This window comes from Podarcis cretensis (genome assembly GCF_951804945.1).
Source record: "Podarcis cretensis genome assembly, chromosome: 8".
In the NCBI taxonomy this organism is placed as follows: domain Eukaryota; kingdom Metazoa; phylum Chordata; class Lepidosauria; order Squamata; family Lacertidae; genus Podarcis; species Podarcis cretensis.
Genome location: NC_137177.1, coordinates 73128682 through 73143207, shown reverse-complemented (window position 1 = coordinate 73143207; position 14526 = coordinate 73128682). Strand labels below are relative to the sequence as shown.

Here is a 14526-nt window from a genome sequence, read left to right as displayed (position 1 = left end):
GCCTTAATAATCTCTTGTCTGAGCTTAACTACTCATTCAAATCCAGTTAAGGTGAAACCTACATTTTAACACCTATCACTATCCTCATCTCTTTAGAGGAGAGTCTGTCTCAGAAATCCTGCCACTTTGGGGGTGGCTGGGAGTGATGAAGTTCCGCTAAATAATCTGACAGGTCAAATTTTGTGAAACAGCAACCAAGTATTTGAAGAATTAAGAGAACAGAGATAAATTTACTGTAATCACAAAAGTTAATTATTATAGCAGAATTATGCAAAACTGTTTATTTGCAGCTAACAATATTATGTGAATATTAACGTTATCTGACCCATATTTATGCGACTTAACAGTTTTTCTTGGCTCTTTTCCTGAAAGCCAGAGAAACAGGCTCAATTACAAATTTCATTTGAAATTAAAGTAAACAGGCATCACAAATGCTGCAATTACAGGGCAAAGGTTCTGAAAGGTGGTTATGGTTATATTGCAAAGCACGGAGTGCAAGCAAGGACACACAATTACTGTCAAATAATACAAGAAAGAGTCAGTTGCCCCAAGAGAGATTACCAACTGCCCAGTTTGGTGCTGTCATGCAACAGGATCTTCTCTGTGGCATTTCCCCATTTGTGAATTGTTTTCCCTGGTGAGGTTTGACTGTCATTATTAATATTCAAGAAGAAATTTAAAACATTCCCATTTAATCAGACATTTGATAGCTGAAAGAACCGTTCTTGGCAACCTTGAAATTATTAGCTGAGAGGGTATATGATTGTTTTTGAATGTTTATTTTACATTTTAATTTTAATTGTACTGTTTGACTGCTTAGTTGTCCGTTGCACCTAGACACCTTTGGGAAGAAGTGCAGGCCAGGAATTTAAGAATCAACAATAATTATAACATCTAAGAACTTAAGAAGAGCCTGCTGGATCAGCCCTGTGGCCAATATTGTCCAGCACTCTGCTGTCACAGTGACCTACCAGTTGTGTATAAGACCAAAAGCAGGCTCAAGTAGTAAGCCTTTCTACTATGGTTCTGCTTGATCAACAGGTGCCATTCTTTTTCTACCATGCTTTATACTGTGTGTTAAAATGGGAGACTTCCCAACATGGACTACTTGGTAAACTGAACATCCATACAGTATTAGCAAATCACAGCAGTTGAATTGAGTGGGGAAGGTATTCACTCAAGCTAGAGTCTTTCATGGTTTTCAATTAACAGCTTGCCTTTCCCGTATTTCTTCATGATTTTCAGATATTACATTCCAAGTATTTACTCCTTTAGAAAAGTGTAAATATATGTAATCTCCATGAAGTATTTAATTTTCACTAAAATTTCTTATGTTTGAGGGATGGGGTTTTTTTTGTCAAGGAGCTGCAGTCTGAAGGCCCTAACAGTTCTCACTATGTTGTGTGGCAAGAGGGCTGGGTAAGGTGTGCATTGATCTTGATTTTAAAATACATATATACATTCATTCATAGTATTTATACACTATCTTTCAGGGCATGGCTCTCTAAAGATGGCTTACAATTTTAGTTTCCTACAAATACAGGTTAATTTCACTTTAGTTACATTGTAGAGGCTTTCAGCTGGAGCTGTATCCAGGCATAATACATTAAAGCTTTGTGATGCATACACATTCACACCTTACAAAAACATACCAACATAATTTTTCAAATATTGAACAAAATATGATCAGAATATGGAGAAGGTGGTGTGGGGCTACATTAGCCTGCTAGTGATGGACCTCATTTCCTTTTGGAACTGCATGCCTGCATGAGCATGCACCAATTTTTTAAAAAACTGCCTGCTGAGTGCAAAACACACATGGGTAATCTAAACAACAGCATGTCGCAATAGATGCCTTCACAGAAATAAAATGAACACCATCTTCTTTTTAAAAACCAGCCATTGTATCTAAGGATCTACTCTTTGAAGTACCATAATCAATATGAAAAAGCTTTTAAGACTGCAAGTACCGTATTTTTTGCTCTATAAGACTCACTTTTTCCCTCCTAAAAAGTAAGGGGAAATGTGTGTGCGTCTTATGGGGAGAATGCAGGCTGCGCAGCTATCCCAGAAGCCAGAACAGCAAGAGGGATTGCTGCTTTCACTGCGCAGCGATCCCTCTTGCTGTTCTGGCTTCTGAGATTCAGAATATTTTTTTTCTTGCTTTCCTCCTCCAAAAACTAGGTGCGTCTTATGGTCTGGTGCGTCTTATAGAGCGAAAAATACGGCACTTCCCTAAACAAAGAACCAGGAAGCAATACAACACTACAGAACTGCATAGAGAGATGGGTTTCACTCCACAGCAGAGCAGGTCAGCAACAATCACCACAGAATGACAGAAAGCCAGCCACAATCGTCTATGTTAATAATAATAATAATTTTTATTTATATCCTGCCCTCCCTGGCCAAAACTGGGCTCAGAGCGGCTAACATCAAATGTATAACACATAAAGGTCATGTTGCTGAACTTTTGCACACCGTGAAGAAGCAAGTAATATGTCTCCAGATGTGGTAAGATAATAATTTGTATTTATTTAATTGGCAATATCTAACCAGTTATTGAATGGTAACCAAATCCTAGGGACTTAGTATTCAACTATTGTTCAAATTTTGGGGCAAAACTCCATTAGAACATAGGAATAGACAACAACTTAGGTCAGAACAACTAGAAGATTAGATTCTTAACTCATTATGCAAATGACAGTTATTGTGCTTTCTCCCTCAGATACACATAAGCACATGCATCATAAAATGGAGAAGGGAAAAACTAACGGTACTTATACTATTGATTGATTTATCTGGCAATGCTAATGTTATTGCTATATAGGAGATGACTACCTCATTAGGTACTTTTCAATACAAAGGAGTTAAATACTTGAAATTATTTTATTTCAGCCACTTTTTTTAAAAAAATGTGTATCAGGTGTTAGAGAACACAATGGAAATATGAACATAGTTCCCCTGAAAATTTAATTATGGATTGGCTTTTTCTTTCTTTTTTTAAGAGAGAGACAAAAGCTCCTCTTTTCCTGGCTGCTTAAACACAAGCAAAGTTAATAATGTGGGTCAGTTAAACATGTTCTCCTCCTTTCTGGGTAACAAGGGAGACAACTGGAATAAAGAGCAATACCTTGTTACAGAATTAAGATTCGTCTTGGAAACTGTCATCTTTGCACTTCTCTACGAGTTCATGGTTTCAGCTTTGTCATATCTTTTTCTGGAGACAGAAGATTGAAGGATTTGGAGACGGTACTTACACCAGCAGCCATCTGCACAGCTGGCTGTTATCCAGATTACAGTGTAGCCTGGTTTACCAGATCAAACTGTGGGTATTGCAATGCTTCCACATTCCCATTTACTTTGTTTTCCTCCCCCCCTTTTTTTTGTAATCTCCAACCCAGTGTTATTGTACTAGTTTCTTGATGCTGCTTTTTAAAAATTCCTCTTATCCACTTTAGGCTCTGTTGTTAGAAAAAAATATTGTTGCTGTTGTTGTTAAAAATACAAATAAAGGTCAGTTCTTACAACTGTTCTTACAAGACAATTGGGAGAGGTCTATCAGTGACAGGACAGAAGCAATGAGCTAGCTTCCTTCTGAAAAGCCAGTGTGGTGTCGTGAGTGTTGTACCAGGATGTGGGAGAACAAGGCTCAAATCTCTGCTCACCCATGAAACTCACTGGGTCACCTTGGGCCAGTCGTAGTCTCTCAGCCTAGCGTACCTCATAGGTATGCCACCCTGAGCTCCTTGAAAGTGGGATATAAATGCAACAATAAAAAAAAAAATAGACACAGCATCAACATCTGTAGGACAAGCAAATATTGACTGGTTGATAGATGAAGCAAATTTTGCAGTATTACCCAACCATGCCACCCTGGCATGACATGCCACCCTGTTTGCTATGTGCCATTAGGTTGGTGATGAGATTCCCCCTCACCCATCTCACTTGTAAAAATGACATTGCCAAAGATGGGAAAAGAAGCAGTGAAGAAATAGGATACATTTTGGAGGAATAAATTAATTACCGTATTTTTCGGTCTATAACACGCACCTGACCATAACACGCACATCGTTTTTAGAGGAGGAAAACAAGGGAAAAAACATTCTGAATGAAACAGTGGATGTATCATTTTTGTGCTTCATGCTGTGGCCACAGACATGTGATCTGATGGTGAATTTGGGGTGACCCAATGCAAAAATCCTGAGAATCCCTGTGGATCCATGCTTTGTAACCACGTTTTTGCACCATTGCAGCCCCAGGCAACAGTGGGTGCGTGATTTTTTGGGGGCAGGCTGTAGCCATGGACATGCTATGCGCTCTGATGGTGAATTTGGGCTGACCCAATGCAAAGATCCTGAGGATCCATGTGGATCCATGTTTTGTAACCACGTTTTTGCACCATTGCAGCCCCAGGCAACAGTGGGTGCATGATTTTGGGGGGGCAGGCTGTAACCATGGACATGCTATGTGATCTGATGGTGAATTTGGGGTGACCCAATGCAAAGATCCTGAGGATCCATGTGGATCCATGCTTTTTAACCACATTTTAAGTGGGGAGGGAAGGAAAAACACAGAAGGGACAAGGAGCAGGAGAGGGGTGTGCAGAGAAGCAGCTGGCTAAGAATGCAGGAGAGGGGTAGGGAGGAAAGGAAGGCAAAAGTTTTCCCTCACCTACCCACCCAAGCCAGCCAGCTCGCTTGCTCTCTCTCTCTCTCCCTCCTGCATGTTTTCAGCTTTCCCCTCTGCTTGCCTGGAGGGGAGGGGCTTTCCCTGCTCTTTGTTCCCTTTGAGCAAACACAGCAAGGAAACAGAGGTGGGTGGGCAGTAAGACCCTGAGGCAGAATGCAGGAAAGCAGCCGCTTCCTCTTTTCAAGTTTCCCTTCTAGGAGACGCACGGTTTGATTTTTGCCTGCTTTTTTTTGCCTCCCCTTGCACTATTTGGCTCCAGGGACCACACATTCGCTCAATAACACGCACAGACATTTCCCCTTCCTTTTTAGGAGAAAAAATCTGCGTGTTATAGAAGGAAAAATACGGTATTTGCTTGGCAAAAGGTACTGCTTCAGAATGCAAATTTCTGTATGAAAATTGGGGAAATCTCAACTTTTAAATAATACAGTGACTTGCTTTCCCTGAAGAAAGCTCTCTCAAGGTACAAAATAGAATAAGCAAAGTTCTAATTTAAAAGTGCCTGCAGCACTTGAAATCCCAAGAAGCTGTTCTGGTTCTCCAGAGCTAGGCCTGTAATTTTAACATTGCTCTTAGAAGAATATGTTTTCTCTAAAAATGGAAGTTGGTGTGGCGACATAAGAGCTATTTTCTCATTTTCCATGATTCCAAAGCAAGTTAAAAGAAATGAAGGGCATATATACACACTGTATCTGTATCTATAAATATCCCATCTGTCAGTGACTCTGTCGGGAACAGAGTAGGAACCTAATGTGTCGGGTTCCTCTGTTTGTGGTCACCACTAATACTTTATTCCTGACACTCTCCCCACCTGTTTCTTCTCCATTCTGCCTCAACCAGTTCCTGGTTACTATTTTTGCTATGACTACCACTTTGTATTTACTTAGTGCCAAGTGTTCTAGGTACTTTATAGAACAAAACTGTTAACACAAGACACAGTTAAAAGAGTTTCAGTCTATTAACACAGACAGAATAGGAAACCAACAGCCTAATAGCAAGAACAGGGCAAGTGAAGTGATAAGAAGAACATAGGAGAAATCCTGCTGGATGAGACCAAAGGCCTATCTATCTAGTCTAGCATCATGTTTCCTACAGCGGTCAACTAAATTCCTATGGGAAGCACTCTCCTCATCATATTCCCATTGTTCAAAGACATACTGCTTTGCCTCTGATCCTAGAGGCAGCATATAGCCATCAAATACATCCTCCAGGAATTAATCTCATTCTTTTTTAAAAACATCTTAGTTGGCATCTATCACACAATTTGTGGTAGCAAAAGCCATAGGTTTAACTGTGTGCTGTGTGAAGCCTCTTCTTTTGCCTATCTTGAATCTCCCAACATGTAGCTTCATTGGATGACCCAGGTTCCAGTATTATGAGGAAGAAGAACCTCTATCTACTTTTTCCACATCATGCATAGCTTTATAAGCGTCTGTCATGTTCCCCCTTACTCAACTTTTTTCTCATCTAAAAAGCCCCAAACTGTGTAACCTGTCCTTAAAGGACAACCACTTCAGTTCCTACCAGGCCAAACACCGCTCATCAGTGATATGATTTGTGATGCTGGGTGACTTTCCCCCATGAGTCACACAAATGCTGGTTTGGATTTCTAGCTAGTCATTATTTGTGGTTGCCACCAATCCCCTCTCCATGTAGCCTGGTATGCAGAATGCTTGGGAGACAGGCGAGATCTTCTCTTATCTTTGCAGGATACCATGTGTGCTGTTAATTAAGAGCTCACACTTACATAATGATTTCCCCAGATTAGGTCTAGCAAAATAGAAAGTGGAAAGCAGAAACCACAGTTGAAGTTGAAGTCTCCATAATGTTATTTATAGGATCCATCAGTGACAGGGATGAACACGAAGTCTTCTTTGGAAGCGCTGGCAGAGAACAGCATTAAAAGCTGCTAAGAGGGTGGAAGATGGATTACAGTAATGCATGTACCTTAATAATAAGAACGTGAACAAGTACGTAGCAGCAGCAAAAAGAATAAAGGCAAAACTCTAGGTCAGGGATGTTCAACAGGTCGACCGTGGGACCCTGATTACCTCCCCCCCCCCCCAGTTTTCTTTACGGCGGGAGTAGATCGCAGTCTTTTGGAAGTTGGACGTGCCTGCTCTAGGTTTTCCTTCCAGGGTATATGGAGTGTGACATAGTAAGGCGAGGTGGGGTACCTGTGGCTCTCCAGATATTGCTGGCCTACAGTTCCCATCATCTGACTGTTGACCATACTGTCCGAGGCAGATGGGAGAGTCTATTAACATCTGAAGAGACAGAGGTTCAACATCCCTGCAGTAAGTTGGCACATACAACTGGTCCAAAAATATGGCCACCAATGCTGACCATGAGTTGTATCCAACTAAATTCTATTCAGGGTAAAGCAACTGAAAGCAACAAGCTTATGTTAGTTATGTCATGATTAATTATTTCAACGGCTTAACTGAGTAGGACAGGCATTGGACACAATCCTATATGTGATCACTCTTCCAATGCTTAGCATAGAGAGACAGACGCCTTTCCAGAGTCTCTGCATTTCAATGAACTCACAGAGAGTCACTTGAGCTGGGAGCATCAGTTTTCCTTTGCCAAGTCTTTCAAAAAACTAAAGAGAACTTGGGGGGTGATCTCTTGCTGCTATTGTCAATCTTCAAACCATAGTACAAAGTGAGAGGCAAAACCTACCCTGCTGTGAATACTTATAAGGAGGGTCAACAATGGCCACAAACCATGGCAGGATAGCAAGCAAAGGCAGAATTTGTGGTCCTTACCACTGACAATGGAAGGCCAAGATCCTTGAGTGCACACTGACAAGAGAAAATCTTGAACTGTGTTCACTATAACTGCTGCATTACAGCCATGTAACTTTGAAGACCTCTACCGCCCTTCTCTAGTTTAATCTGTGAGTCTCAAATATGCTAGACAGGATGCTATTACGTTAAAAGGATTTCTAAACACAGTGATGCCAACAAAGGTAAAAAAATATGTATCAGGCTTCTATGTCATCTCTCAGCCCAGAAGGGCACAGCATATGGAATTTAAAGAGCAAAATATGTCCTAATTACACATATGTAATAGTGTTAAAACATGCTTGTAAACAACAACTTGCTTGGTCACCTGCCGGAACTAAGAATGTGCCACACAAAGTAGCTTAACAAAAGCTGGCTCTTCCAGACCTAAAGCAAAACCTTTTCTAAAATTCACTCAGGCTTTTATGAGGTTTAATTTACTACAATCTTATTTCGTTATAAATGTTTGTTAAAACCTGTAAATCACTTTAGGAGGCTGTAACTTGAAAAGCTGTATTTATTGTTTTAGTTACTAACTAAACTCATTAGAAAGCTAATAGAAAATGTCCTCTGGATGTCATACGGGGGGTGAGGATAAAACATCCAAATGTTTCAAATAAATAAATATTCCAACTGCTGACAGCAGTCAAGTGAGGAAGAACATTCCAAAGAGAGGCTGGTCTCTGACCAAAGGGAGAACGTCTCATGGTAAATGGTTATACCTAGGATTATTGAATCTTCCTTAGTAGGAATGTGACACAACAATACATTTCATGTTCAATACATGTCCATTGCCATTTCAAAGTAAGTTTATTGATAGTTGTGAGGTTCAACATCTCTTCACTTATGGAGTATTCTCCATATTCTCCTCTAGAAAAATATGTCTGGTTTCAATAGCTTTTACCTTCACTTTGCAACTAAATACTAATAAAAACGAAGGCATTTTCTGAAGAGTTATTATAGAACTATGGGGATTTTTTTCCAACCTACAGAATGGTTGTCTTTGAACAAAGAAGTACTTTTTAATTCCTTTGCTTTTTCTGATCATGTTGAAAGGCCCTGCTGCGTACATTCCAGTTCTCCAAATTACTAGTTTGTGCCAAGTGTTCCAACACGAGCGATTTGATGAAGCAGCTGCAAGTTAGAAGGGCACCATGGGTATTAACATGTAGGCGAGAACTCCAAATGCCCAATTTTGATTCAGATTTCACTTGCAAGCAAAATCCAGTTGAAAAAGATTTTATTCATTTATCTTATTTAACCTAGTTAGAGGTAATAAAACTTGCAAAACACCAGTCATCCTCCACAGTGACCAAATTTGAACGCCACAGTTAAGCTAAACTATGCCTTCCTCAGATTGTGCAAACATGCAAGCTCCCAGAGAGGAACTTAACATAATTTTGCTCCTCCCCCATCATCTTTTTCACTTCTGCACCACACTGAGCTAAACCAGGTTTGGGCTAGCATGCTGTGGTTAAGCTCTCATTTCACTAACCGTGACTTATAGCCAAGGTTGATTCTTGGCTATAACATGGATAGTGAGAAAAGAGCTTAACTAGGAGTCTGGTTTTAGACAGCATGCTAAACCAAACTCTGACTTTGGTCACTGCAGCAAAAGGACCAGGGAGCAAAGTGGCTGCCAGTAAGCCCTTGTTCACTTTGTGTGTTCTGTGAACTAGACTACTGCAATGAGTTGCAGTTTTAAAAAATACTGGCAACAAAGACAGCCTTGGCAATGATTGTCTATTGTCACCGGGAAGATGGGTTTCCCTCTGGCTATCATTGGCTAATATCTTAGGGAAGGATGGCTCAAAGTTGTAATGGTGAAGCCAGCAACCCAAGGCGAGTAAGAGCAGCTTGAAAATGAAGGAGAAATAGTCCAAACTACTGATCTAGATGAACATTTGGGCTTGCACAGCACTCCCTGTACTGGGTACATGAAACAGGCTTCCTTTTCAGCCTCTCACGGGTTGAGTCAGGGGTCAGCAACGTGCGGCCCATGGGCCGGATGTGGCCCACGAAGACCATTTTACTGGCCCACGAGCTGCCCCTGAACAGAGCCACCCGCTCGGCGAGTCCCCCACGTGTTGTGCTAAACCAGTGCAGCAACTCAACAAGCGGCACCAGAAATCGCATCTGCACACGCGCAGATACCGGAAATCACGTCTGGACATGTCCAGACGCCGAAAATTGCTTCTGCGCAGGCACTATTTTCGGCATCTGGGCATGCGCAGATACGATTTCCAGTATCTGTGTGTGCGCAGATGCGATTTCCGGCATCATGCTGCGCCACTCCGGCCCACGAACTATCTCCATGGGAGTTATCCGGCCCATGGCCGGTAATCCTTGCCGATCCCTTAGTTAAGTGAACCCCCTTTTGGCAAGTGAGAGACTGTACATTTAAAGGCCGCTTGCTGTACATGCCTTCACAGAAAGATGTGAGCTTGAAAGGTTGTGTCATTTTGGAGAAGAGAAGAATACATAACAGCTCTGCACCCATTAAGAAAGCACAGAAAACTGCACAGTGCCTTCTGTAGCTACAGCTATTGCTGCAGACAGAAAGCAGATAAGGCAAAGGTTAGTCTGGCCAAGCACCACTCTCTACATAAAATATTTGCCTTCTGTTATATTATCTATTATGTTAAAAATAGAAACTACAGATCAAGAAAGACAAGCCAACAAACAGATCGCTAATACTTTCATTTCAAGATTTTGTACACTGCATGAGTGCAACACAGTTACCTAAACCAACATTGGATGAAGTACTTGTCCCTGTGTCAAGCATTCCACACAGTACGTGCCACTCTTCACTTGAAACTAGAAACAGACAGCTAGATAAAATATATCCAGTCTTGCTAACCCCCCGCACCCACATGTCACAGTGTAAAAGACGCAGACAGGTCTGTGCTTTTCTGCACTTTTCAGAATACAGTGGTACCTCGAGTTACATACGCTTCAGGTTACATACGCTTCAGGTTACAGACTCCGCTAACCCAGAAATAGTACCTCGGGTTAAGTACTTTGCTTCAGGATGAGAACAGAAATCGTGCTCCGGTGGTGCAGCGGCAGCAGGAGGCCCCATTAGCTAAAGTGGTGCTTCAGGTTAAGAACAGTTTCAGGTTAAGAATGGACCTCTGGAATGAATTAAGTACTTAACCCGAGGTACCACTGTATCAAAAAGAGATATGACATATCAAAACAGTACCTGAAAAAGCCACTTAAGCAGATATGTTTGTCAATGCATGCTGCACTGGAACACACACCTGTGATGTGTCACATAAGCATACAGTCATACCTTGGGTTGAAGTAGCTTCGGGATAAGTATTTTTGGGTTGCGCACTGTAGTGACCTAGAAGTAATGGAGTGCGATACTTCCGGGTTTTGCCGCTCTCGCATGCGCAGACGGTCAAAATGACGTCACACACATGCGTGGAAGCGGCGAATCACGAAATGCGGGCGTCGTTGCGTTTGCTTCTGGATGCGAACGGGGCTCCAGAACGGATCCCATTCGCATCCAGAGGTACCACTGTACTGTGAACATGAGTTAAACTGCCACCAGTCTAAACTGCCACATTAAGATACCGTATTTTTCGCTCTATAACACGCACCCGACCATAACACGCACGTAGTTTTTAAAGGAGGAAAATCCGTAGGCATGCCACCCGTAGGCATTCCCTCCATAACACGCACAGACATTTCCCCTTACTTTTTAGGAGGAAAAAAGTGAGTGTTATGGTGCAAAAAATACGGTAGTTTCATTATTTCACTGAGACCATTGAGGAACAGCAGCCATTTTGAAAGAGGACAGTTAATGGGAACCCCAAGTTTGTGTACAGTGCAATTTTACAACTGCTGAACAGAAAGCATGTTGAACTGAGGAACACTGAATATTAAAGCGTCGTAAAGTTCATTGCACTAAAAACTGAATGTAATTAGAAGGCTGTTTGAATGTCTCATGGTGCCAATGTTAGTACATAGAATAACGGAATTGTAGAGTTGGAAGGGAATCCTCTGAGGCCCATCTGGTCCAACCCCCTGCAACGCAGGAATATGCAGGTGGCCCATATAGCGATCAAACAGGCGATGCAACCTTGGCATTATCTGCACCATGCTCTAACCAACTGAGCTAACTGGTGATGGTGTTGTTACTTGGACAAATGTTCTTTCTCCCAGCCCATCACTGGTAGAAAAACTCATTACACCTGCTCAGAAGGTATAGTTCTTACCCATGAAAGGTTAAGATCTCTTGATATATTTGGGATACAGGGGAGAAGAGATGAGCAAACAAGGTTGCACAGCAAAGGCATTAAACCTGTGCAAGGAATGGGCGGTATAAATGATTTTTCTTCAATTTGGCAAACAGAAAGGAGTAAGTATTGTTAGTAACACTGCCTGAAAACGTGTGGATTTTGAGCCTTAAAAAAATGTTAGGTAACTCTGTTGTAAGTTGTGGGTAGGAACTTAAATAGTCTACCTTGCTTTCTCACTCATAGTAAGTTGCCAGCAGATCCAATGAATATTATGCAAACCTCAAAGTTAGATGAACTCACTCAGGTGAAGTGTAAGAATATGATTTAGAAGCAAAAGTTCTCAAATACTCAACTCAGTATTCACATGACATTACATTTGGTCATGCAATCAGTGTTGATGCTTCACCCATATAAGGTGATAGTTGCTACAGACACACTGCAACCTGTTGCATAAATGCTGTAGGAAGGCAGCTGGGGACTGCAACAAGCCCTGCCTCTGTTGAGATCATGCTGCACCAAGGCTTGTCCCTTAGGGAACTCCCCAGCTGCACAGGCTGGGAAGAAGTACCAGCTGCACAAAACACAACTGGTTTCAAGTGACTTACATGCTGGCTTTGCCCAAAATTTCAGACCCAATTTTACCACTTTCCCAAACATTCTTGCATAAGGTACAGTTATATGAATACAATACGTAAGGATAAAGGACAAATGTTAAATGTACATTAAAAATATTTTCTTGAGTACGAAGTTCTCTTAATGACTCAAGTCTCAGGAGTTTCCCTTGTCAACAACATACAACCCTCCAGCGAGCAAAATTACCAATTAAATCAGAATGCCTGAGTCCTGTTTACCACTGACAGAGAGAAAAATAAGTTCAAAACAAGTCAAAACATTTTATGCAGGTGATGTACAAGCTTTCAGTTCTAACTAGGTATTCTGCTTTTAACTTTTCTCTCTTTTACAGAGGTCAAGTTTTTAATGCCATATTTATATTCTGCTTTCCCATCTAGATAGGGAAATCAAGGTGGATTCCTTTTAGAAGATATCTGAAGGCAGCCCTGTATCGGGAAGTTTTAAATGCTTGACATTTTATTATGTTTTTATATTTTGCTGTAAGCTGCCCAGATGGTGGGTGGGTTATAAATAAAATAAAATTTATTGTTATTATCAATAATTCCCCTTCACCAGGTAGCAGTAAAATCCATCTTAATAAGTCCTCCTAGGTAACTGTCTTCATAAAACACACATTATTTAACATGTAAAATGCTAAAATGATCAGTTTTTAATGTTAATGGAAGGTCAGCAAGAAAGAAGGCCTTTTAGGGAGCATAATTGGATAAGAATAGACAGAGACATTTCAGTGGGGTGATATGTACTGGGGAAGAGCAGTAAAACCATGATAGAATTTGCCTGAGATCTTTAGTCAAGGCTGTGGGTTAGCACTGTTAAGCCAAGTGTACAGAAGCTAGAATTTGAATGGTGGCTAGTCTGAAGTACTGTAATAGTTCTCTCTCTGAATGAAGCCATTTAGACAGTACATTGACAGTGTTTAAAAGGCTACACATATTAGCTTAGTAATCCTATAAGGGAGGCCAATATTATCACCTAATATGTTGGTGGAGAGGGGCTGAGAGACAGCAACTTGTTTTAAGCCACATAGTCAGTTTACAGCTGGGGTGAAATCTGAATTTGGGACCTCCTAGTTGATAGGAACTACAGCACATCAACTTTTAGTATTTTTCTAAAGAAAGAGATTTAACTGTTGCTGTTATTACCGTACAATTTCTATAAAATTGTGGTCTGTCAACTGTTGCACCTGTCTCATATTTAGCTTGTTTATGATATACAAATAATTTTACTGGCTAGTATACAGCATAACAACATTACACCTAGATTGGTAAGCAGAGAATTGGGTGGGAGAGAGAAGAGAAAGCAGAGAAGAGGGATGAAATAGTATTATTTTGAACACAAAGAGATGACTAAGCATTTGATTAACACAAACTTCAAGCCTTCACTAGCCCATTTATTGTTGCAAAAAATTCCCTCCCCCCCCCCACCCGCATACACTGTTGCAGGGTAATCAGCTTTTTTTAAGAGCCAGAGGAAGGAAGCCTGCATGAAATAAAGAGAAATGCTCGTGATTAGTAATGAAAGCTGGAAAGGAATCCGAACAGAAAGGAAGCCACACCCTAAAGCTGCACACAAATTCAGACCACATCCAAGTTCTGTTTGTTAACTCACAGAAAACAGCACATGATGCAGTTCAGATTTTCTTTGCCTTTCTAAACAAATTTTCAGAAAGGGATTACAACTATAGCTTTTAGAAAGCAAACAACAGTTATCAACATCTTGAGCTCAGACACGTAATATCAAGTATATAATGCATAGGGAAACAAGAAAATATGCTAGAAAAAATTACTTAGTGCAAGGACAGGCCGACTTCTGTCTTGCATAGCCTGTTTTTTTTTTAATAGATAGATAGATAATACTTTATTCGGCTATAAGCCCACAAGGTAAAACAAATCAATAGATAAAAATAGCATTTTACAATCTAAAATATCAACTAAAATATTTCAACGCATAATCTCCATCACACTATTCAGATGTACCGTATTATGGCCTTGAAGATAAAGATGGTGCATAGAGTTTACTAGATTTTTAGTAGTCATGCAGCATTCCATGAAGTCTTTTATATGAAAGAACTGAAATCAGGAATCTGGCAACCTGTAATGTTCTATAAGAGTCAATGTCCTGGAGTAGATAAGCTAGATGTAATTCAGGTGGTTTAGCAACAATTT

The 14526-nt window shown here is 40.7% G+C and overlaps 2 protein-coding genes across 8 annotated transcripts in view; both read right to left on the bottom strand.

Annotated features, from left to right (window-relative positions):
• The window catches only part of GNB1 (G protein subunit beta 1), a 75279-nt gene that overhangs the window by 28710 nt on the left and 32043 nt on the right, over positions 1 to 14526 (bottom strand). The window lies entirely within an intron of this gene.
• The window catches only part of LOC307222199 (uncharacterized protein), an 82523-nt gene continuing 70907 nt past the window's right edge, over positions 2911 to 14526 (bottom strand). Inside the window, exon 5 of the mRNA XM_079987379.1 lies at positions 2911 to 3217. Coding sequence (XP_079843505.1) covers positions 3189 to 3217 — 29 coding nt within the window. The 3' untranslated portion in view covers positions 2911 to 3188. The remainder of the gene's footprint in view (positions 3218 to 14526) is intronic.